The 26,105-nt window shown below is 40.7% G+C and overlaps 1 protein-coding gene across 1 annotated transcript; it reads right to left on the reverse strand.

Moving 5' to 3' along the window:
• Positions 1–3,174: 3,174 nt before the first annotated feature.
• Positions 3,175–25,180, reverse strand: PIK3R4 (phosphoinositide-3-kinase regulatory subunit 4). The gene is made up of 20 exons (XM_071429496.1): positions 25,048–25,180; positions 24,109–24,886; positions 22,739–22,872; positions 21,985–22,567; positions 20,545–20,679; positions 18,435–18,656; positions 16,894–17,067; positions 15,609–15,754; positions 14,296–14,499; positions 13,299–13,500; positions 11,568–11,767; positions 10,415–10,625; positions 9,898–10,063; positions 9,281–9,445; positions 8,005–8,216; positions 7,590–7,721; positions 6,299–6,399; positions 5,288–5,376; positions 4,722–4,830; positions 3,175–3,786 (listed from the first exon to the last, which is right to left on the reverse strand). Exons 2-20 carry the CDS (start codon positions 24,836–24,838, stop codon positions 3,616–3,618), a joined length of 4,086 nt encoding a protein of 1,361 aa, XP_071285597.1. The 5' UTR covers positions 24,839–24,886; positions 25,048–25,180; the 3' UTR covers positions 3,175–3,615.
• Between the last annotated feature and the right edge of the window lie 925 nt (positions 25,181–26,105).

Raw genomic sequence — 26,105 nt, forward strand, 5'->3', positions numbered from 1 at the left:
TTTCAGATGACAGCATTAATTATTTTTGGAAGGCTTTCATTGGGGAATTTGTCCAAAGCCTTCCAGAAAAGCAAGACAATTTGCCAGACATGGCTGTTCACATGGCTAGCAATTCTTTCAAAGATGAGTTTATGATAAAAGACTCCACCTTAGACTTTGACTCTTCCTTGATAGAGCACATTTATTGATGTCTTTACCAACCCTGCTTTTTTTTATAATTAATAATATTTTGCCTACTGCATACATTAGGCTGGTCTCAAAACTCCCCAGGATTTTTCTAAAAGATCTGGTGTGAATTCAACCTTTTTAAAACTAGAGCAATTTAAAGCAAGAGGCTCCAAACCATAGTTGGCAGTTTGGTTGTTTCATTCCTGATGCCCTTTAAAACACATCATCTTTTAGATGAGAATTTTCTGCTCTTGGCAATTTACTACTGATTGAAACCTCTCCTACCAAGCTGGCAGATGTTTCAGGCAGGGAGATCCTGTGGCACATCACATACATATGCAGAAAAGGGACAAGATTCTAGCACAGGAACCCCCCTGAATTCCTCCACAGTGAACACAGAGGAAAAGTACCCTTCTAATTATCTACCATGGCCTTGTTTTGTTTGAAATCTTTTACACCTTCCTCAATTATTGGCCAAACAGAAACTGTCAGATTCTCATTCCCAATATATTTGGAAAGGAGTTTATTATTTGTTTTTATGTCTTGCAGAATGTTTTCCTGAGAATATATTTTCTATATTGTGTTTTACACATGGTTTCCAAAGTTTATTTTCCTGTGTTTTCTATTTCAGCATAACTTATGACTTTTGAAAGGTTTCCTTAACCTCATACTAGTCTTCAATATGCTACTGTGAATATGTTATCTGAAAACATTATCCTTGTTTAAATGTCACACAGCAATAGGATGTCATCATCATCATGGCAGCTAAATGGAGCCTTTCATGATTGTGCTCTCCACCTTTGCAGTCTCTGTAGTTTCTTTTAGCACAGATGGAATTGCCTTTCTGGTAGAAAATCCATGCCTTCTTTTGATGGGATTCTACTGCTTCAGCCTCCCTTTATAGTTTTGCCAAGCTCTGCTCCAGGCCAAATCGGAGGACACAAAGCTTCTGTTGACACAAACCCAGAGGAAACGTCACTGAAAATATCATGCCCTTTCACATCCGGTCTCCACTCCCCTTGTCTTTTCTTTAAGTATTTCACCAAAACTTGTCTAATTGTAACTGTCAGCAGTGTGGTATAATTTTAGTTTAAGACCACTTTTCCTGAAGGAGCTACAAATTATTCCCCTGTGCTCGCTGAATCTCAGTTCTGCTTCTGTACACAATGTCCTGTATCTTTGTGCAAAATTCCTAAGACAGTTTTGCACTTCAGGCTTTGGGACTGGTTTAGCCAGCTGCTTGAAATGTTTTGAATTGTGGGTGAAACACCAAGCTCCTGAGTTCTAAGATGCTTTTGATTAAATACTGATGAAATTGCTGAGTTTTATCTGCCATTTCTAGATTTGGGAGGGAGAACAGGGACTGAACCAATATTGCTACTCTGAGAGATATTAAAATGAAGATATGTCCTGAATTATTGGGTAAATCAGCACTTTCACTTAGCTGGAAGCCTTCCTTGTTACAGGGAACAGTAAGTTAGAAGTTGAAAAATCCATGCTATTAATAGAATAGTATTCTATAAGATGTAAGAGTTTTGATAAATATTATTGAATATAATTTTGTTTTCTTTTCCCCCTTTTGCATGTCTACAGTGCAGCAGTGCATCATGGTTGTGTTTTCCTTCCCTGATCTAAAAGGTGCTCCTAAACTTAAATAATCCAGCTCTGATTTTAAAAGTCTGGAACTACAGGTAACACCAGAGAAGACCTCACTGTCTTCCTGGACTGTGACCCAGCAACATTTTCCCATGAGATCAGTCTCAGTGCAAATTCTTTTTAATACTATACCCACCATTGAAGTGTCCTATGTATTCATAATACTTAAAATGTCTTGTAAGTTTCATATGGTGTCAGTGGATTGTAACACCTGAAAATGAAAACTGATCTGCTTCTTTCATCAAAATACTTTGTCAGTGGGCAGAACCATTAACCAAGCAATGCAGCCACAAAGGTGATTCCCTTCACCAGGTGAATAAGGACCTGTTTAGAACTGTACACCAAATGGATATAGCAACAGAAAAAGCTTGACTTACCACCCTCTTCCTTGCTGCTCTGTGATATAAGTGGACTGAGAAAACCTTCCTTATTTCTGAATTCATGCAACATAAAGGGACAGCACCAGCTCCTCTATACAAAGCCAAGAAAAATCTTCTTTCAGCATAACAGGGAGCAGCAATGATAAGGTCTGCAAAGAAATGTCACACTGTTCTTGAGCCCACTTCCTCTTTTGTTACACTTGGGGCAATGTCTACTACACTAAATTATCCAAGTAATGCACTCACTAGGGAAAGCAGTCTATCCATTGAATTCTGAGACTTTTTAAATAAGTCATTATTTCATGTGTTGTCTCTTCAAAGAACCCAGTTCACAAGTTAAGACCATTCCCTGCTTCTATCGGATACTCTGTAGAGAAGTAGGCTTCCATTTTTTTCCACTTACACTCAAGGAACACATGTAAAATTAATGTTGTTTGTTGTCAGTGACCTTCTGAGTCCATCCACGCAGAGGGGGTCAATCACCTGTTTTAGGGGGAAAAGTAGTACCTGGAACTGCAGATAAGGAATGTTAGTAAAGTTTAAGTATGACAAGGATTTGGAAATCTGAAGAATTGGATCAGATAGTGGAAGAGTAGTGAGAACATTTACTGTCCCTGTCTGACATTTAGAACTGCCTCTCACATGAACATTCCATGATGAAAAAGTACTTCCTGCTGAAAGCCATGTTTTGGCTATTTTTGACGTCCATACTGAATGACAGAGAAGACCATCCTGGTGGTGCTGCTTTAGGTTCCCAGGACAGCAGAGCTTAGCCTTAGACTCAAGTTTAAAGCAAGCTGGATGCAAGGCACAGTTGAGGAGCAAGGACACCACTGTCAAAGGACAGCTGAGGATTGACACAATGCTAAGATGATATCAAATGACAATGAGCCCAATGGCTCTGCCAGCTGAGACTGTGGAATCACTGCAGCGGAACCATGGATGTAAAGAAACCCAAGTACCAAACAGGGAAGCTCAAGTGGACTTTATTATAGTTATTAGAATGTACAGGGACATCAGTGCACTGGTTCTTATTTCATTTCTCAGATTCAACACAGGAGCAGTTAGACACCAGCTCTTTGCTTTATGCATATTTAGAATGTGTCATGTGGGACATCCTGAAATAATTTTCTGAAAGGTTCTTGAAGAACAGTGTAGTCAAAACCAAGCTAAGTGACTTCATAGATTCCCTGCTATTTCAAGGAAATGCTATGGATACCAAAAAGCTTTAATATAAGAAGTGATTAGGAAGTGCCAACAGGGTGGTAGGATACAGGTAACTGATTTTATCGTTGCTTTTATAGTTTTTAAAGTCCAGTCCATTCCATTAACTGGAATCAGTCCTTGAAAACTTCATTATAACACTATTTCTTTATTACAAATATTTACATACTATATATTAGTACAATTTTTATTTCCACACTTTAACGATCCCATCCCTTGACGCAGTTACTATAAACCCTTGTGTGGTCTGGAAAGTCGCGATGTCGGTGATAATATCGTGATGCCCGACTGGGAGAGACTCTGGACCCTTCCGAGGGGTCTCATCACTGGGCCCCATCTTTTGCTTGTTCTGAATTTCCTGTAAAAAACAAAGTGAGAAATACTATTTACAGAAGGGTGAGCATTTGCAAAGAGAAACTGTCATCCATATTAGGTTGTGGGTCTAAGAAGATCACAAAACCTCTTCCACCAAAAAGCCAATCAAACAAAAATGTCCAAACATACCACCTCACTCCCTTTGACAGTTTTCTCAGGATTACTCCTTGGTTCATATCTTTTCATCATACACAGTCTAAGTCTTAATCTGAACTGACACTATAGCTCTTTGATTAGGTAAACAGTGGAGGTTTTTCTCGTATTTATTTCAATGACACTAAGATTTTATATTCCAATAAGGGGAAAAAAGTTATAGGAACACATACATCTTGGCTTCCCAAAGCTTTTATAAAAACTGCTTCAATAGCATGAACGTAATATAGAAGTTTGAGAAGAAACACTAAAGAACAGTGCATTGGGTAGACCCCTACTGACTTGTTTTAGTCACCTTTGAAGTAGCACTCAATTTGTTGAACTGAAACCATTGTGCTATTTAACAACTAGGAACACTGCCAGTTCCCAAAGTCACTCGGAAGGATGTAACAAAAACTTCAGCATGCAGCTACTGTATTATCCTGGTACCAGTACATCTCACATGCTAAGGTCCTGCCCAAAAGACATTCCAAACACTGATCAAAGCCAAAAGTGTTAAAAGTCTAAATTTCAATATCCCAAAAGGAACATATGACTCTGGCTTCTGCATGTAAGTAGTATTTGTTGAGCCCAATTCTGTCAAAAACAAATTATGTACTTCTTTTAAAGTAACTTCTTCCCAACTGCCCAAAACATGCAATGCTGAGACCATCCACAAAACGTAAGAGTGAGTAAGTTCTGATTGAAGACATCATGCAAAGAGTACAATCCATAGGGCCATCCAAAGGGAAGCAGAATAGGTGTCTATCAAACAAAGCAAAATACCTGAACCACCTCTGTGCCCTCAATTATCTTCCTGTAGTAGGAAACAGATGGGCAATTAGAACTTCCAGCAACAACATATGATCTCTCAGGGTAGGCTAGATCCCAAAACCTAAACATGAAGAAATAAAATCAAGGTGAGATGTTCAATTCTATCAGCTTAAAACAGCTGCTTGAAAGTGGTCTTGCTCTTACGATGAAAATGAGTGGGCTCAAATGCTATCTGCTTTCTACACTTAGTGGGAGGGAGTAATGCAGATAAATTTTATGCTCATATCAAGCTCACACATGAGTTATTTTTGGTTTTTGTCATGAAACCCATGAAGAATTTTACAGAAGGATACCCACTGTGTTTCAGAGTACACATTATCTTTCAGAGAAGCACCAAGTTCTGCAGTCCTTTTGCTGAGAACAATTTCCTCAGCTCACTGGTGTTTACTAATGAACACATGTTCAGTATTATTGTTTTGGACTCTTAGAGATTACTTAGGCAACACTTGGCAAAATTTAGTACACCAGCAGGGGTGGAGGGGAGGGTGACAAACAAGGAAGTTGTTTAGTTTGATTACCTTATTTTCATGTCTGAGCCTGCTGTCAGTAATATGGGATTACCAGAAGCTGGACTACAGTATATTCCATGGATGCTGTGAGGAGAAGGCTAGCAGGAAAAAGGCATATATAAAAATAACTTATCAGCAATAGCTGTTACATGATGCTTCAGAAAGGGAATGCATTCCTTGCCACATTCATCCACCCAGTTTCCAAATCTTTCTGGCAAATGCCAAGTCACTTTAGTGGGCCACATCTTAATATATTAATGTAAATTGCTCCCTTACAGTTTACAGAGCAATACAACAGAATCAGGCAGGCAAATCCTACTGAAAAGCACATGGATGCTTAAATTTTTAGGCTATGAAGGCATTATGGGACAGATATACAACAGAAAACTATCTTAGATCATGGAGCTCCCTGTGTAAAAAAGGGCAGGACTGAAATTAACTCAACCTGCAATCCTTTTGGCACATACAAACTTAGGTTTAAGTAGATTCCAGATAGGCATTTACAACATTTATAGAAGCAGCTGTGGTAATTTTTGTCTATGGATTTGTGAACCATATTCCAGATTGCTCCTTTTCCAATTAAGTCCTTGAAGAAGAACCACTTCATGCTTTAAACTAGCAGTTAAGTGTTGTAGTGGTATTATATTACAGAAAGAATGTGTAAAAGAGCAGATGTTTACAGAAGTATGCATAGCCCCAGGAACAGCAAGCAAAAATAAGTACAAGATACCATACCATGAATTTTGGCTTTTTCATAATCTTTACAAGCTCACTGGTTTTCTAAGAACATGGCTGGGCATAACAAGTGAGTGCTACAAGTACATTCCATAGACAGTGGAAGGTGCCAATGAAGATTTAGGTTACACTGCTGTTTTACAAAGGGCATTTAATTCTGACAAGTAAAACAGTTATGGTGCCAAAATGAATCCCAGGGCAAGTTCTGAACTGATGCACAGCATCAGTCTAAGGTTGCTCTAACCCTGGCTACACAACAGAAACTGGAAAAGAAAGAGACCAGACCTGCAGTTCTGAAAGAGGTGGCGCACTGCTGGCCCACAGAGTGAAGCGTCGATCACCAGTTTCCATATCCCACATGGAGACTTCATTGTTGCCTTGAACAGCTGCAGGAAAGATAAAGCCAGTGCAAAAAGTACAAAACAGATTGGTTGGCTCTTGCTGTTTGCTCTACTGACATCATATAGAGGGTATGACACAGAGACACTGTCTGTTTGCTCCCTGCAGCATTTGTGTTAGTCTTGCTTTAGTACTTTGGTTTTACTGCTTGAAAGCAGCTTCACTATAATTAAAAGTGCCTGATTTACAAGCGTTTAGAGGAAACCTGCTTTAATTCCCAACCCTTTTAGAAATGTATAAAACCCTCAGTTTTATAAAACCTAGATAACTTCTCAGCGTTCTCTGAGAAGGATATGTGGTTTGTTCAGCATAGTCTTCAGGGACACTTTGGAGAACACTCCTATGCATGTAAGAAAACAACCCAAAGTTACAGAGTTCAGTAGCTACAATGAACTTCCACACTCATGTGGACAGGTAAAGAATTCTGTTCAAGGGATTGCTTACAAGCCTGGCAGCAACCTAGCAGGCAAGGACTTTTAAATAATAATCCAAAATTACGAACTCTGTCATTCCTTTAGTCTCTCACAGGGAGGAAACAAACTGGAAAGCACAGTGAAACTTGCTTTATTTGTATGTTCTTTCAAGGAGTTTGTTTTATCTCCCAGGGTGGTTAATAACTCAGAATAGGAAGTGAAGCCTTAAAGCAAGTAAAATGTGAAATTCAACTTACTCTTGTTTTACCGCAACTTGATAAATTTTGTTATTTAGGATTAGTTTAAGGTATTTGTCCATTTCAGAATGTGTTCCTGACACAAACATATAAAAGTCTATGACAGTGCCACATGCAGTGAGGATGAAGCAGCAGTAAGGGTATCAGATGAGGAATCTTGGAGATTTCCAAAAGTTCTAACCCATGACCCAGCTGGCTTAGGTTGAAAGGGGAATTGGAATTCAATCTCTGCTCTATAGAAGGCGGTAGCAGATTTTCCATCATCTTCAATGTATGTCATGGCTTTGAATTTAATCTTTTGTAACATTCTGTCCTTAAAAAGGGATGGGGTGGACAGCACACAGGGAGGGCCCCTCATGAGAATTGTAAACGCTGTCATTTTGACAATGGCTAAACCCTACTTTTCTTCTTTTCAACTCTCCACCAGGGCTTGAAGCAGAAGCTGAAAAAAAGCTGCTTTAATCACAATCTCTGGCAACTGTGAGGTAAGTTTAAGACATCTTTTACCTGCTATTACCCAGGACTGATAGACAGGATGCATGAGCAGGCGTCTGATTCGGGCCTTGGAAGGATGAGAGTGGCTGGAGATAGGTAACTGAAACCTCATGTCCCAGCATGCCATGGTACCATTGCTCGTTCCTGGTGAGAAAAAGCTCCCCTTAGTCAGAGGGATAAATATATGAGTTTTTGTCCCTACCTTTGTGCTATGTTCTGAGGGAGATGGCCTTCAGCCTCAAGTTCTTAGCAGGCAGAATGCTTCTCAAAAATAGACGAGAAGATATTTCTCTCCTCTTGTTTGAGAAGAGCATACACTAGTAAAATCAGATCAAGCAAAAGCTTGAGCTGTAGCTACTGTAAGAGAAAACCAAAAGGAAGAGGGGGGCCGGGAAGAAAGGGGAACTAATAAGAAATACAGGCTTACCAATACACAGCCAGCACTGGTGTATGTCCACAGCAAATGAAGTTATGAGGCCTAACTTCAAATCGTGCTTTAGTGTCCAAGCATTGCTGCTGGATCGCAAATCCCATCCAACCAGAGATCCATTAACTGTTCCATAAGCCAGAACTGACTGGGCTCCTGAATTGAAGTGATGAATGTCTACCACACAGCCATCATCCTTCAGATCTAACGACCTGGGTTAAAATAATAAACTAATTTAGGCACAGGTAAGACTCCCTCCAAGTTTAAGACTCCTTCCCACAGCTTATGCTGAGCAGCTTTTTCCTCTTTGTGTCACTTCTCAAGGCATCTGCCAGAAACAGCTTTCTGAATTCAGTACAATGGATGCTTATGCTCTCTCAAATCTCTCTGCTGATAGGACCTGCAAGGCTGTCAGCAGCCCTTTGCAAACATAAACACAGTTCTGTGCCCTGGGTCGGGGCAATCCCAAGCACAAATACAGGCTGGGTTGAAAATATACTGAGAGCAGCCCTGAGCAGAAAGACTTGGAGTGTTGGCTGATGAGAAGCTTAGCATGATGCAGCAATGTCTGCTCAGAGCCAAAAAAGCCACCCACAACAGAAGAATCAAAAGTGTGGGCAGCTGGTTGTGGGAGGTGATTCTCCCTCTCTTTGCTCCACACTTGTGAGACCCCACCAGCAGTACTGTGAGTCCTTTCTGAGGCCTGGACATACCTCTCACTCAAACTGGAAGATCAAGCTGTAGCTTCAGTGCCAAACATTCAAACACTGCTCATATGGAGGTAAGAAAGAGCTAAATCAGGCCCAAAGACTCCCCTACATACTATCCCATTACCCATATCTCGACCAACTTATCACATTAAGGGCCCAAGAGGAAAAACTGCAGGTCTTAAGCAACATCACATGCTGTATGTCTAATGACCTGCAAAAGAACTTTCAAAATCACTTTGTAAGTATTAAGATTGTAACAAAGGAACTAACCAATCCCAGTATATAATTAAAACATCAGAGAACTATTCTGTATGGCTGTTTCAAGCTCATAATGTGTTCAGTGATGCAGGAAGTACAAATATCCTATAACTAAGAATGGTCAGCTCTGCAGAGTTGCCTTTCAACCCTTCTTCATGAAGCAGGATAAGAACATGGATTACAGCCTTCCTGTACACTCTGGGCTCAGCCAGCAGGAAGCCTAGAGCAAATTTAAGGACCTTATCTGAGGAATATAGTAACAGCTTGAGCTCTGTGTGTGATGAGATTTAATTGCTTGAAGTACATACCTGCTTTGTATTGGATGAATTTTTGGAGATTTAGGGAGCTTTGAGGATTCAATACCAAGAAGCTGGATGGCACCATTATCTGAAGCTATAGCCAAGTAATGTGAACCTTGGCAAAATGTAAGTGTCTTTACATGTCCTCCAATCCGAGAGTATGTTAAAATTGATCTAAACAGTACAGAGACAAGTAGGGGGAGAGAAAAAGAGGTTATTTTTGGTGGCACTTAAAAAAAAAACTACTTCTCTTAAACACCAACTTAAAACCAATGGCTCTTGAGAAAGGTCTGAAAATAACATTTTCTAGCTGTTCCAAAATGAGAAAGCAAAAAATCCAGTCTTGGCTTTAAACAACAACAGCAGAATATATTTATATATGTACAGAAATGAAATCAAAAAGCCTGTAATTATTATGGCTACAAAGCAGTCCCTTTGCATTTTTTTCTTTTATTAACTAACTGAAACAGCAATCTAATATTATAGATGCAAGCCAAGAGGAACACTAATATATCTCTTCATTGATATTTCCAGTACACCCACAAGTGATTCGTATTTTGCTCCCTGCTCTACTTTATTTTTCACTCTAAAATTGCAGACCCAACTATCACAGGTTTTTAAGCTACCTGGTTGTAGTGGTTTTTCCTTCCATTTTTTGGCTGTTCCAGACCTTCACTGTGCCATCATTTGAGCAAGTGGCAAAAATGGAGTGTTCATCAGAGACCCGAATGCGATTCACGGCAGACTTGTGTTCATGAAGGTGAGCTACCAACAACCCTTTGGGACGCCATCCTACAGGGAAAACAAAACCACAACCTAATCAGGAACATGCAAGTCCCCCTAGATCCACCCACTAACAGCTATATCAGGAAACTCCTTACAACTGCAAAGCACAGACAGCACTGAAAACAGTGTTAAAGCATTTTAAATATTAAAGCCAAAAGCCTACTTGCTCAGTTCTAAATTAGACACTAGTCATAGGTGCTCTGCACAGTAAACACATTTCCTAAACTAAGAATTTCTTCTTTTCCTCATTCTTTGCATTTTTTCCATGAAAGGATGATATCTTGACTCAAATTATATACATACATACATACATACACATAATTTTTTATCTAATAACCTCAGTGGCCAGTGATGTACCTGGAGGTGGGGGCTTGCTCTCCCACTCAGCATTCTCCATCATCTGTTTGGCAAGTCTCTCTGCATTACACTGCTCTCTCTTCTGCTGGATCAGCTGCTGCAGCTCAGTTTTGCAGGTGGTGATGCGCAGCTGGTGTGCAGATGGGGACATCGTGCTGCTCAGAGCCTGCAGGGTTGGTTTCCTGGGCTGGACAACTGCTCCATCAGATGCCTGTAGGAAATCAGCCCTTAAAAATATATGCCTTACATTCTACACACAGATAAATCCCCCTCACGAGATTTCTGTGTCACACACAGTGAATAAAAATAGCAAAAATCTTTTTTTATTGAATCAATTAGCAGTAAAATAGCATTTTAAAAAATGCTTGCATGAAGACAATAAAAATAGTGAAAATTATTGTTTATGTAAAAGATTAACATTCTCTTATTCTATCCTGTTTGCCTACTCTGTTCTATATTCTGTCTAAAGAAACTATAATGTGCTGTACACACCTATTAATGTGATTATTACAGAGGCAGTTATTGGTCCCAAGACTGACAAAATTAAAGGGTAGCTCTCAAATTTTTTTATGTTGGGCTTTAAAAACCAAAGTGTGAAGTGTTTCCCTTATAGTTCAGGGTAGACACATTTAAAGCTAGCAGAAGCTAATCTCCAACTAAAAGCCAAACAGAAAAGAGTGTTCAGTGTCAAGACATGCCTCCATGGCCCACAGAACTCCCAGCCTATCCTCCTCCAGCCAGTACTAAGTATTACAGGTACAGGATGTCTAAATGATACTGTGATTTCCAAGTTAAAACCATGATATCTCTTCCTCACAACATGTATCAGGGCATTAAAATTGAGGAAAAGTCTTCCCTAAAGAAGTTTACATAATAATTGTCTAATCCACAAAGCCCCATCTCTCTCTGCAAAGCATCTATTTGTTAGTGAAGCTCAAGGGACTAAACTTATTTCAGTCCTCTCTCAGTTCCTATTTTAAAAATTAAAGCTTCAAAGTCAGCAACTCTGCTGAAGAAGACACCAGCCAATAGCATGGCCAGTGTCAAATAACCTCCAAACAAAACAAGAACATCACATCCCTATAGTGTCACCTGACTTAAAAACAATTTATCATTTTAGGTAAGATGCAAACAGAGTATTTTTCAGGTATACCTGTGGAGAGGATGACAAAGTGGCACAAATGCCAGCTGAGGACTCTGAACGAAGTGGCTTCCCAGCTTGGATGGCTTCAGGATCAGTAGTTTGCCCATGTCCTTTGGATATTGGCTGGGAGATGTTTGTGGGTTCCAGGGACCCAAACATGCTTTTCCATTCTTCATTTACATTTGAATCTTGCTTTACATGCTTTCTGGCTGTAAGTAGTTAGGAGGGAGGGAGGAAGGGAAGGGAAGGAGGAGGTGGGAGAAGAAAAAACAAAACACCCCCAACATTACCATGACAACATTCACTCAGGATTGTCATTACTTTGGGACTACATGGAAATCTAATGTTTACAGGCCAGATCCCTACTGCTATGTTGTGGAGATCAGCTGACAGCATTTTTAAGGGAAACCAAACAAAGCACCTGCCTCATGTGTTCACATCCTCTGGATCATGTAGCTGACTCATGTAATAGATCACTTCACCAGAGGGAAAGCTTACATCTAGAAGGCTGCAGGATTAGACTCCACCATATGACAATTTTTCTTAGAGAATCATGGATCATTTAGTCCAACCACCCTGCAATGAGCAGGGGCATCAAGAAAAAATTTGTAACAGCACAGTACACAAATCATTGTTGGTGTCAAATACAATCAGTTCCCATCATAATTGCAACATCACCTGTAGATTCAAGTACATTATGTCTCTAAATAGGAAATTTATTTATTTCCAGAATTCCTTTAGAGTCACTTAGAACTGTAAAATATAGACAGAAAAAAAACCCCCATGGAACAAATTAAATTTGGACAAAGACAGTGAAGAAAAGTTAAAGGCATAAAGACTTTAAGGGTAACAGCTTTGGGTGAAACAAATTACTTCACGTATAGACTTCATATACACTAAGTTTTAAATCATGTTGACTCCTAATTCAAGGATGCAAAAAAAAAAAAAGAAAAATCCTACACTTCTGTACTTTCCTTTAAAATTATATGCAAAACACCCTAATTCTGGAAAAAGGATGTTAATAGCTATAGGTTTTACAGATATTTCTGTATTTCTATATGTTAAAACACAGAACCTACCAGTGATGTAATAGAGGAGGGAATTACAAGCTTGAGAGAGTAAAGAGGAAGCTCAAACTGTCTGGTAAATGAAAATTTTGAGGATACAGAGAACTGGAATAGTTAGCAGCGAGTGGTTTTCATATCTGAACAAGGAAATGTAAGAGGTTTTTTGAGCTGAAAGAAGAGCAGGTAAAAAAAGTAAAATGGGAGTAGATGAGAAGCTGAAGAACCCTAGGGCCAAAACACATGTACTTGGGCGAGCAACAGCTGGGAACTCCTCAGTGCCAGCCTGAGGAGTTTTTGGTTTTCTTCAGGCTACCTCAAGAAAACACCCAGGAATTTCACAGTTAAAAAGCTTAGCCCTTGTTGAGAGGAGAGAGAGCAGACATGCAGCCTCCAACATTTACACTGTTGCCATGAGTCACTAGAGTCCTGTTTGTCACAATCAGCTGAACAACTGCACATGCAGTCAAAATAATTTAAAATATTCTCAGGGGAAAAAATAATCCCCATTTTTCAATGATCAGAGAATATTTAATCACCTCACATTTCAAACAGAAGCAGTAATTTTCCTATTGCAAACTCAGTGAGGATGGTGATAGTCATGTAGCCTGATTTACTGAGAACACCCTGAAAGGAAGGCTATACTTCAACTATATAGATGACAAAATATACTAACCCCGTTTGTCATCAGAATCCTGCTTTGTTTTAACAAGATCCACTTGTCTTCCAGTTATTCCCAGAGCTGACAAGTCAATCACCCCTTTGTGACCGTTATCATGCAGGTGGCTCTGATCCACAATATTGGCTTTAGCTTTATTGGATTTTAACATAAAGTCCTTCAGTGCTAACAGTTTGTCTTCTTCCTCCTCAGTCATCCCCTACAGAATAAAAGAAAAGGTAATATTACTCTCTCTTAACAATAACATGCATCAAGGCATGAAGAGTTAAGAAGCAGTAAAATTAATGACTGGCTCAGAAGTGCAGAAGAACACATTCCCAGAATTCAAAGCATTGGTCCATTGCTCATAAAAAACATAAGGTAAGCTACTGCAGTGTAAGAACATCTTTCCTCCTAAGGAATGGGGCAAGGAAAAGTGAAAGGGCAGAACAGAATTTATTGCTGGATCACTCTCTGATGCAATCTGCTTAGCTGCCACCTAGACCGTGCTTACAGCCCACATGCCATGGGGGAAAAACCCCACACAGCTACAGTCCTTTTTCTTCCCAGTTCTCACTACTTTGGGTGGGTGATTCTTTATGTTCCCCTCTTCACACATAACCCTCAAGACTTTCCAGCTCCATTTCCTTTTGGCACACATGTCTAGCACTTTGACAAATACATACTCCTTTATCCAGCACAATGCACTTAATCCAGCAATGCTCTGTAAAGCTGCCACATCAAGGATGCATCAGATGTTTGAGACTTACAGTCATTTTTCAAAGACTTAGGTGGTATTTGTATGTCTCTGCATCTGGCAGATCTTTTAAACATCTTTAAGCTCTGAACAACTTGTCCCACAAGCATATACTGAAATCAATGAAGTTAATGGCTTGGGGGATCAGAACCTCAGACTGGGAGTCCTTCACAGAACTGCAAGGTCAGGGCTTGCAGAGGTGTACAGAGCCCAAGAGTCTCAAGCCTGACTTTTAAAGTACAAATAAAACCCAATTACTTGTGAAAGAAGCTTCTTCAAGAGCTGTGCAATGGCAGGGTCCTCTGGGGGTGGGCACTCAGAGAGAGCTCCAGTTCTCTTCATCTGACGCAAGTGCAGGTGTCGGAAGAGGCTCGTGATATCCTTTGATCTTAAGACATAATCAAATATAGAACGGCTGACAGGCTCCTTAAGGACACTTAACAGGACTATTTCTTTGTCTACCTGCAATTCAAAACAGATCAATCAACATGATAATATCCACATAACCTGTACAAATCATCTAGACCAACAATTGTCTCCTTTCTTGAAAATAAGATCTGTGTTGGTCATGTCAGACTTTCTCCATTCTCTTCCCCTCTTTCCTATCAAGTACTTCTCATAGCTGGCTGTCTACATGAAAAACAACTTCAAAATGAGTCCAGAATGAAGACTTAATATTACAATCCAACTTCATGTTACCCACTACTCGATAAATATAGTGTTGCATAGCAGAGAAAAGATTTATATACTAAAATGAAGAAGAAAAGATTTAGATACTAATATGGCACAGGAAGTGAACAAGACAAATTTACCAATCAATGCCTAAAACACAGCACAAAGAACATATAAACACAGAAAAATGTTATTATAGTGAATTTCCCATCTGCAAGGTTTTCCACAAAATGTTAAACACAGGATACATTTCTCAATGTATGTGCTGCAATTATTTCTTCTTTATCTATTAAAACACCTGAGAGGTGCAGTCTACGGGTCCTGAAGCTGTATGCAAAGATGCCTATATGATCATATTACCAGCATCATGTAGGTCATTCCTGGACATGCACTAATAGTAAATGACTTAATTAATTCATGCTGAGCGTTGTGCCCTGACCCCTGGCAAAGCACTGAAACACAGGAGTGGTTCTGGTGAAATCACAAGCACGGTAATCACTAATTAACAGACTGGTCTTGTAGATGAAAGCACAGAACATAAACCAACTTGTTTCACAGCCAACTTTCCATCCTTTTTAGACTCCTATAAACTAGCACAGTATTGTAAGAGTTTGACTATAAACAGGGCAAAAAGGCTTGAACTAAAAACATACCTGCTGATTTAGGCCTTGTAAAATGTTTTGCATTTTGCAACAAGTTTGAGACAACAGTCTTTAAAACATGGAAAGCAATGGCCATTCTATAAATCTGCCAGAGATTTATAGCAGAAATCAAAAAATCTATAATTGCCTGTAATCTCAATTGAAAAAAGTACATATGGTCCGTATAGCCATGGCCAAAACAAACTTATGGATCATGGCTAGTCCAGACATTCCCACTAATATTATTTGAAGTATTACCTGTATTATTGGTTGTGTGATAAAAGGATGGAGGTATGGCATTAGCTTGCAATAGACATCAGCAATATTCAAATACTGTGCCACCACAGTGATAAATCCAACTGCACCATAACATATCCACAGATTAGGGTGACACAGGAATGGTGCTGAAAGAAAAACAGGCTGTTAAAATATATCATTCATATAGGAGAGAGGAGATCATCCTGCATATGGCAGCCTGTGATGTAATTTCCTTCTAACAGAATTACTCCCAAACTGAGCCTTCTCTCTTCCAGAGCAACAAGGTTAAAACATTCATACAGAGGAAATTATTTCATGGATTTCACTGTAGTCATGCTGCTCAATTTCCATGCTCTTGCCAAAAAGCATATTTTCCTTATTTGCTCATTTCAATCCCTAATTGTCAACGACAGATTTGCAAGGGAGACTAATCCAAAAATAAATCTCAACCACATTTTAACAATTACAGTGAATCCTAAAACCGGTGATAGATTTTTTTCTTTTTAAGTAAATACTTTATTCCTTCCTGCTTTCCCTCTCTTCCTTGAAGAGTCGCTACTTATATTATGAAATTATGAGGCCCAGAAGACCCCTAATTATGTGGGCTTTAAGAAGTTGTTGTCGAGGCACTGTATCTAGTCATGAGATGCAATCACAGATCATCTGCTCCAAATTCTGAGTGCATTTGTAAAACCATAACATTAAGAAGCAGCAGACTACATCTCAAAAGATCATTTGGTATTTTTTTTTATAAATAGCTGTTAAATCTTGGGCACATCTAAATTAAATTGATAAGCCTGATCGGGAAAGAGAGACCAACTCTGCAACCAAGGATGTATTGAGTTAATGGGTTTATATGGTGTTAGAATAAGAAAGGATCATGATTGTCTGAATTCTCTCATCTCCAAAGGCCAATGCATAAATGTTTGAAAACGATGTGCCTGATGGACTACCAGAAGCATCCTGGACTTTTTCTTTACAGCAGGTTGCCATGCAGATCAAGGAAAGATCTTAAGGCAGAAAGTTTTTGGAGTGAATGTTTTTTGCTGCTGCCCTATATAAAATCTGGCAGAATGCATCCAATTTGTTCCACCAAAACTATTATTTTAGAGTCCTGAGCACTAACATGGTTCAACTAGCAGTAGGTCCATACCACAATTTTGTTTAGATTCTAAAACAGAACTACAGGTTTGTATTCTGGACAGCTAACCCGACAATGGAGCTTTATGTAGAATTAAAATTTCTTTACTAGGAAAACAGAGTATTCTCCAGTATTCAAACTTACCTATATCACAAGCAAACTCATAAATATGGGGCTTTTGCAAGAGCCCCAGCTGGCACATACAAGTAAGAGCATTGAGGGCTTTATAAATGACAAATTCTTCAGCATCACTGAGACCTTGCTGAAGCAGAGGTTTGAGAATTGATGAGCTTTGCCAGCCAACATAAGCAGCAACACCTGAAACATAAAAATAGCATAAAAATCCAAAGCAAACTGATAAACCTCAGAAAACTCTATGTCTTCCCATCAGAATTGAGAGTAAACATAAAATAACTTTATTGCTTCTAATCTAATAAGGTAATAATCCATATACTTGTTCATGTCTTAATGTTGGACATTGCAATCTTTTGCTAAAAGGAAAGGAGGAAGGAGAGAGAAACAGCACTAGAAAGAGAAATACTCTCAGTGCCATTGCTACAGAATGGGCATCTGCTCACAGCCACAGGCAGCAGTGCCTGCACTTAAATACCAGTTAGAGAGCTCAGTTCTAAAGATGTGCAAATGCCTGAAGTAAAATAAAAACATAACTTTGGAACTTAATCTGAATTCTTCTGTGGATGTTGTGAATGGACACTGGGAAAGGAGTTAAAAACATAGGTTACATGTCTTCACTTTTAATTGCCTCACATGTCTCTATGTCTTTTGCAAGAAGGCAGGACACTCGGACCTGTGCTTTGGCTGTTCCATTGCTCCTTCTAAACAATTTCTGATAAGTTATCAATATCACTTCTTGGCAGTTTGCCAGCACAGAATTTTGTGGTTTCCAGTTACAATGGAATGTGCAGCTACCATACTGGCCCCACTGAAAGTTTGATCATGATTGTTTTTCCTGCCATGCACCTAAAGTACCATTTTTGCTCTCAGGAACTGCACTTGGGAAAGTTTTCTTGACTCACAAATCCAGAGCACTGACTCTCAGCAATGGTCATGTGGATTTCCAACATACACGGAGCATTGGATATACTTAACAGCCAATGTCATTATTGGTAAGATTTTTTAAATCGTTATGAAGTAATCTGAAGTAACAAGAATCTTTAGGTGATGTTTTAAGCCACTAAAAAAACCTTTCCAGTTAGAACTTCAGCATATACCAATGCCTAGTTTTCATCATATGAACGGATCTACTGAAGTGAATGGGACCATGTGCATATGTGAAGTGATGCATCTATTATAGAGCTTGCAGAAATCCTAGTAATCACTTGCCATAATTTAGCTTTTTAAGTTAGTGGCTATAGGAGAGACTCAAAGAAGAAAAAAACATTTTAATTCCAATTTTTAAATGTTAATCTACCCTAGACTTAAATGCCTCAGTTGTATTTGTATTAAATATTTGGACTAAAAGAAGTATACATTTGTATCTACATTGTTTCATCTTCATTCCCTAATGAAACATTTCCTCCCAATAATTCAGAAAAAGTATTTTCTTATAAATTCTAGAAATCTTTATAAGAAAGGAGTTTTATATGACTTATTTCTTCATATCCTGGTAACTGTTAATTTATTTATTTTCTTTCCACTCTGTATGGCCAAAACCAAACACTTACCAACAATGCTGTCAAAGAAAGCTCCTCGAAGATGCCAGTCATTCTTGTCATTTAAGAAAGTGATCATATGAGACAGAAGAACATCGTTGGCTTTTTGACGTCCAAAAAAGACACACAGACGTGTTATTCCATTTTCCATCAGTGTCTGCTTCACAATATTCTCTGGGTCACTTAGCAAAGTCACAACTTTCTGCTGGACCATTTCATGCAAGGCTTGCAATTCTGCAAGGGACAACAGGATGAGCATTTTGGCTGAGGAGAAACAGTGTGTGCATGTGTACCACCTGCTGCTAAAGGAGTTACAGTGACAGGTCATCCTGAACAACACCTGGCTCGGTAAAATTTGTAATGCAACAGAACCTCAACAGTTCCAACAAGGGCTTACCAAAGACTTCAGGCTAAGCATGAGGTGGTGACAAAGCCAAAGAGTAGAGAAATGTGAGACATTTTTACCCAGATCAATTTATTCTAAACATGTAACTTTCACTAAGATCATTCCACTCATTTTATACGTATAGATGATATGCAGATGTGAAGAAGCATAAGAATGAGTCAGCAGCAATGTTACCACAGTAAACAAAAGGCTTTGAGGCAATTTTGGTTTGATATGTTTATTTGACTATGAATTTCAAAATTTGTGAACTGACAACAGATCAAGACTATGTTTTTATTTAGGCAGATAGATTCACTTCATTAAGCATGAAGTGTACTACTTCAAAAAGTGAGTGCTTCCAATTTCATTAAATTTCTGCAGTTAATCTAACAATACTGATGAAAAATTTGAAGATGACCTTGCCTATGGCTTCTACTTCATGACACAATTAAACCAAGTATTTCTATTAAATGGAAATAACAGATTGTTAATGCACTGAATATTATTGAAAACTACAAGGCAGGATCTCAAACGAGCAACACAAAAATTTCAGCTTCTGCTGCACCAGTTTTGATGGGTGATTATCAGTCACCTGCAGTGAGAAGTCCAGCTAATTTGCTTTCTATTGTGACCCTGTCCATCAGCCACATGAAATATCTGCCTCCTGGGTTCAAATTTCTCATGCTTGGTTTCAAAAAGGGTGAAAAGAACAGAACTACTCAAGCTTCTTTCTTCTTTGTGTTACTTCCTTCATCTCCAAGCTATCTCAAGGGATAGGAGACAGCATTCTTAGAAGCATAGCCCAAACAATGGAGCTTCCTCTCTCTCTCACCAATTCTGAGCACCCCCGCCTTACATGAAGGAATTTGAAGAGGATCTTTTATATTTGGTTTTAGTAGATTTGTTGCTGTCTTATTTTAAAGTATCATCCTGCAACTAGTTAAGAGATAATTGCCTTTTCCCCAAATGGAATATGTGCAGGATGTTTACCAACTCTGATTAGTCACAGATTGCTCTACTTAGCCCAGAAGAGAAATGACAGTTTTTAACCACAAACTCTTCCCAGCTTAGATTTGCCCAGCATTCTTCTGGGAATTCATGCAACACTAAAAGGCACTGGAAATGACACATAGGTTGCTTATTACCGTGTGTCTTTACAAAGGGAAAGGTTAAGAAAATCTATCCTTAGGATTTTAATTCATTCAACACTAGTTATAATACAATGTTACAGTAATGTCACTGCCAAATGGCATCCACACATTTAGTTTTACCAGGCAAACAGACAAGAATTGTGAAGCACAGGGACAGAAAAGGAAGAATGAAAAATTCAGTGCAATGACTATGCTAGAATTTGACAGATTTTCCAAAGCTAATGCTGCTTCCCACTCCAGATGCAGTATTTGGAACACAGGCGTGTTTTTGCAGCTGTCTTGTTTATGAGATAAGCTGGAAGTGAAGCTGGATAAGCAACCAAGCAACCAGCATCACAGTCAAATACCTTGAGGACCTCTGGAAAAGAAAAATATGCTCATTTATGTACTTTTTTTGTCTCACACCACATTCAGAGCAGAGGTGTCTGTCTCCACAGGAAGCTGTCACACACTTTGATACCGGTCAAGGCAAAACATTCTTCCCATTTAATAGAAAGGCTAAGCTTTGAGAGATGAGATAGCTCAGTGCTACCTAGGAGCCTTGGCCCATCATTTGCTATTATAAGCAGGCAAAAAGTGACATTACCTGTGTCATAGTTATCACTAGGGTGAGATGTTTCATCCATTTCTTCACCATTTGGTTCATTTTCCATATTCAGATTTTTCAGCTGTACTAACTCCAGAAATCTCAGAGCTGTTTCTGCCAATAGTGCTATGTTTTCTGCAAAGGAAAACATTTTGGTTAAGAATTGTTCTACTTTGCCAATTTACATCAGTCTGGTGACCCCCTGAAGAGAGATTACAGTCACTGACAACACCAGTCACAACGGGCAAACAGGACTGAAATTAAACAGGATGCTCTGGTCAACCCACTTCTGTTGACTCCCAGCAAAGCTACCAAAGTACATCAAATTACACAGTACTTTTGTCATGTAAACAAGTGGAAAAATCCTAATGATATTAGGTGTAACAATGACTAATTTAATTCTTCTAGAACAAGCCCAATTAGCAACTAAACAATTTGATAGAAGGTAAAGGCCAAACAGCCTGAATTAACTAACATTGTCACATAGTAGACTGCGACAAAATAACAACAAACCACCACACCAGGACATTATCCTAGGAAATAACAACTTGTTACCCTGGAATCCACTTTTAGAACATTTGTCAGGGTATCTGTCCAGACGATTTGGCACCGTTCTGCACCATTTGGAAGCTGCTGAAGCAACTCAGGCTGCATTATATGGGTCAGCCACTGCTGGCACAGGAACAATAACATCAAGGCAGAAGTCCCACTTAAGCAGCCGTTCTGAGTGTCATCCAAAGCAACAGCAACGTGCCAATGGAGCCTGTCCACAGCCCAGGCCAAATACTCTTAAGTACCAGTCTGACCACTTCCAAAAGTGTAACAGAAATTAACCCAGTTAGACTACCTTTAAATACATTAATGTATTTGAAATTTAAATTGATCATGGTGACCACAAACAATTGGTTCTATTCATTAAGCGTACAAAGTCTTCAATAATTATTTTTATCAGTTTACTTAGTAAACAAAAGAAAAACATCACCTGACGTTTTCAACTAAAAAAACCCCAAAATCTAATAAAAATGTGCTAGTCATAGTGAGTAAGGGCACAGAGTAAATAGCAAACATGGGCATGACTACAAAGCTTCTTCCTGAACTGTGCAGAACTCACACATCTGAATAACATCTAAAGAAAACATCTGTTACAGTATAAGCCAGTTTATTACAGAGCAAGTAATCTAATTTCAGCCCCTGCATATCAAATTGCATGTTGTTGGAAAACAGCTCTGCAGCCCAGCAACACACTGATGCTTTAAGTTAGTTTCTTATTTATTCAGTTCCATCAGGCCATTTTCTGGAAACAATCTGAGCTAATGAAATGTGACTACAGGTGTCATACCTGCAGTCACTTCTGAGACTTCTGGCGAGTTTTGCTGACAGAAACAGTTAAGAGAACACAGAAAGCTCAAGATTTAGAGTTTTGACTGGATGTCCTCTTACCAGCATATGCAAGTCTGACGATGGTGGCTTCATCCTGGGCCAAGTGTGCAATGCCTGGCAGAATGTATTCTGGGTAAATGTTAATATCATTGCGTGGCACCTCTTTGACAAGAGCAAGAACTTTAGTTAGTGTCCTCACAGATTCTGCCCTCACCCTGGGCACAGAGTCGTTGCTGAAATGTAACAGATAAGGAGTAATACGATCCAGAAGAATCTCTACACTTAATCTTGGTGCTAAATGAAGAATCAGCTCCAAAGCAGCCAGTTTTGAATCACAGTACTTGAGAGTCTGTAAACAGGAAGTTATCACAGACACTAGAATAACCAGCCCATTCTCTTTTGTCTCTCCCTCGGCCTTCTCTGTGCGGTCGTGCCCACAGAGATTGTGAATGATGTTGTCCAGATCTTTACGTATGACCAATATACGCTCATCTGCTGACACAAACGTTTCCTTGGCAAACTGGGCCATGTAAGGCTGAAGGAAAGTGTAAAATATTTCAGGAAATGCATTGTTACGTTGCTGCTTCAAATAATCTTCAGCTGCTAAACGTTTATCTGGCTCTCGATGGATCATCTGAGTGACCTTGAGAAAGACAGAAGTAGGAGGGAGTGGGAGAGAAAGATCAGAGGTTTAGACATTTGTAATATAAAAACATTAAAACCCAAACCCAAACAATAAGCAATTTGTCACCAAAGTAGGTGAAATAAACAAACAGAACACACAGATGGTTCTAATTCTGTAGCCCATCCTTACCAGTTCTCTGATACTGCGGTCTTCAATTTTGTTGAGGACTTGGTCAGGGGAAAAGAGGCCATTTCTGTATGCCAAAAGCTGAGATAAATCAAACAAGGGTACACCTTCTGTGAAGAGCTCTGCTATTACACAACCTGGGACAGAAAGAAAAAAAGAAGTCAAAGACGTCAGAAGATTATAAACAGACACTATAACTTTGTTTTCTATATGCAGACAAGAACAAACCCTAAACAAGTCTTTGCTCAATTAAAAATAAGGCAAATGAGTTGCCAAATTAATTTGTGGAAAGGAGATAACATCTCAAGCTCCAAAACCTGGCTTTTATACTTGATCCCTGAAATCTGTTCCAAGTAATTTATTTCAAGCATGTCAACAGCAGAGCAGTTTGCTGAATTAGAAAACATGAGGCAGTGACTTCAGCCACCTGCCAGCTGGAAAATCCATCACTAGAAAAGGAACCCACATCACCATCATGTGGAAGAAGAGAGTGGTAAGTCAGCATGGGTCGGGTAGTAGGTCAAAATTAAGCAGCCCTTTTACAGAAAGTAAAGGAATAATTTCTGCTCCTACAGCTGATGCTGGGGGACAGCATATATTCACTCACACAGGATTGCCAAAACCAGACCCCCAGTATCATGTACATGACACAAGTCTCTCTTCAAAGAACATGCTCCTGCAGGTTGCTCCCAATAGTCTGCTTTATCTGTGGAGTGTCCTGGAAGTATGGCCATAAGAGCAACTTGTAAAATGAAGTAACCATTTCCTTCAAATTAATTTTCAATCACTTTACGGGGAGAAAAAAACCCCAAAAAGGGCTAAACTCATGATTTTTAAGATAAGGCCAAGACTCAAGGCAGTCTCCCACAGTCAAACTCTTAACTAGTATTCGTGAGTGGGACCATAACAGGACTTTGCTTCCACTTTGTGCCTGTGGGGAAAATAAAAAAAGGGGCTTCTAGAGCCAGTACTGCCAAATTACCCTGAAAGCTGTGTCAGTCCCCCCAGAACTGGGCCACGGACTGGTTTCTCCTCTCAGGCCCCATGAGGCACATGCTTCTCTGCCAATGGAAGATGATGGACTGTGCCTTGAAGAACCACCTCTTTCCAAGAGCATAGGTGAGCCATAACAGAATAGTCTGTGATTTCTCTCCTCAGATAACAGTGATACACTTAACTTACGTAGCCTACTATGTTGTCTTTGTACTTTTCTGTGAATGGAAAAGGTTTGGGTCTTTATGCTTAAAATACACAAGTTTTTAACATGCTGCTCTCCGAGCCTGCTGTAAGGAAAGAAAAAAGGAATCAAAAACCCCCAGTAAAGTTCTTCTGCACTGCATTAGTCAGAAACAACACCTGATAGCTCCAAGTACCTGCAGAAAAGATATCCATGGCACGTTTTAACTCCCCTCTTGTTCGCTGATTGCTATTTGCCAAGTCTACCAAAGGAGTGGAAGGGTCCCGCATGTTTTCCAGCTCTGTGGCAAACATGCTGCCATCGACAAAGCGCTCAGGAGCGATGTAACACGTTCTCCTCCGAGATGTGTCAAAGAAATAATTGAAGTCAGCAGGATTGTCTTCAGGAAGGTAAGTTGGTTTAAAACTGGCAAAGTCAGTTAGAAGAACCCAGTTCCAGCTGGTCACCATTATGTTCTCTGTTTTAATATCACCGTGGCGGACTCCAGATTTGTGCGCTTGGTCCACCGCGGTGAGGATCTGGAAAGCGATCCACCTCTTCTCGATGTTGTTCAGGAACGGCCTGGTACTAATTCGGTCATAAAGGTTGTCCCGTACGTACTGTCTGAAAAGCATGGCGGCCTTCTCGGACAGGGTGGCTTTCTGGAAGGGGAGGCAGTTCTGTGCCGAGTGTAACCTTATCTTCAGCTCCTCCAGCTCCTGCTTGTAGCTCGTCAGGGGTAAGGTGGGATCCTGAATGGCAAACACCTTCACGACCACCAGCCCCTCGCGGTGCTTGGCTCGGGCCACCTTGAAGAAGCGGGTGCTGCCCAGGCTCTTGTCGTACTCGAAGTCGTGGATGTCCGAGAAGTAGCTGTCCACCGAGAGGATCTGCGAGGGGGCGATGCCAGCCAGCTGGTTCCCCATGGCGGCACCTCCTCCGGCCGCGGACACCGGAGGGCTCAGGGGCTCTGCCTGCGGACAAACACAGCGCGGATCTCACGCAGCCCCGGGTTCGCCCCGCTGCCCGGGCCCGCGGGCCGCGCTCCCCGCCCCGAGCGGGCCCAGCCTCCGCCGCTGCCCAGACCCGGCCGCCCGGGCCGGCCCCAGGGGCGCGGGCCCCCCGCAGCACTCACCGGCCCAGGCGGAGCCGGGACCCCCGGCCCCGGAGGCGGTGAGAGGGAGCGAGGCGGGACTCGGGGCGGCGGAACCGGCACCGCCGGGCGGGCGGGGAAGGGGCGGCGCCGTGAGCTCACATCCTGCCCCGGCCGGCGGCGCCCGGCTGTCCCCGAGAGTCCGCGGCGGTGCCTGCGCGGTGACAGCCGGCCGGCTCCTCTCGCCGCCTGGCCTCCTGATGAACTTCTTTTTCTCCCCCTCTGGCTCCGTTCCCTGGAAGGATTTCTTTCTGGGTTTTTTTGCTCTGCAATGGGAAGAGGCCAGGGCGGCAGCGTTTTGGGGATGTGTTCAGGCCAGCTCTAAGTTGTTTCCGTCTATTTGTTTAGCCGTGTTAAGGAAGAGCTGTGGAGGTGCAGCGTCTCCTGCGAGCCTGGTGCTGAGCCAGCTCAAGCAGTGCGGGTTGGAAGGTGCCTGTAGGAGATGGGGGTGCTGGTGGAACGACCCTCAGGAGCATCAGTCATTTGCTTCTCTCAGCAAACAGGAGAAGAGTTGCCGTGCTTCCTTCTGGTCCTTAGCACTGGGTGCCTGTTGGCTTTTTCAGGTGGCTTCACTTCTAGGTCTGTCTTGACAATGCGTGATATATCGGAAATATGAGGAAAAAGGCTTTTTGTAGCAAACAAAATCATTGCCTTTCTCACAGTTTAATCTGAAAGTGCTTGAGAGCAAGAAGAAGCCCAAGGCAGAGCTTGTTCATTCTTCCTTTACCTTTTCCCTTTGCCTTGTTCTTTCTTTGCTACCTATGATGCATTACTAAAGATGTGGTGTTTGGGTCTCACAGACCAGTGCCTGTATACTCAAAACTTTCCTTAATACAAGATTGCCACCAGCCATGTGTGAGGTCACTTAATCGTGCCGTCTTCAAAGTGGTTTGGGTTGGCCTAGTGAGGGTTTCTTGCCAGCAGGACTCACACATCAGTAATGGACACCTGGAGAGTTATCCTGTCCCAGGGCAGAAATCTTAGTTCAGGCCTAGGGCTAGATTAGGACTAGGACCAGGGTGAGGAGAGTGAGAAGCAGG

Source organism: Agelaius tricolor, unplaced genomic scaffold (genome assembly GCF_023055355.1).
Source record: "Agelaius tricolor isolate 1412-34295 unplaced genomic scaffold, bAgeTri1.0.p SCAF_6, whole genome shotgun sequence".
NCBI lineage: Eukaryota > Metazoa > Chordata > Aves > Passeriformes > Icteridae > Agelaius > Agelaius tricolor.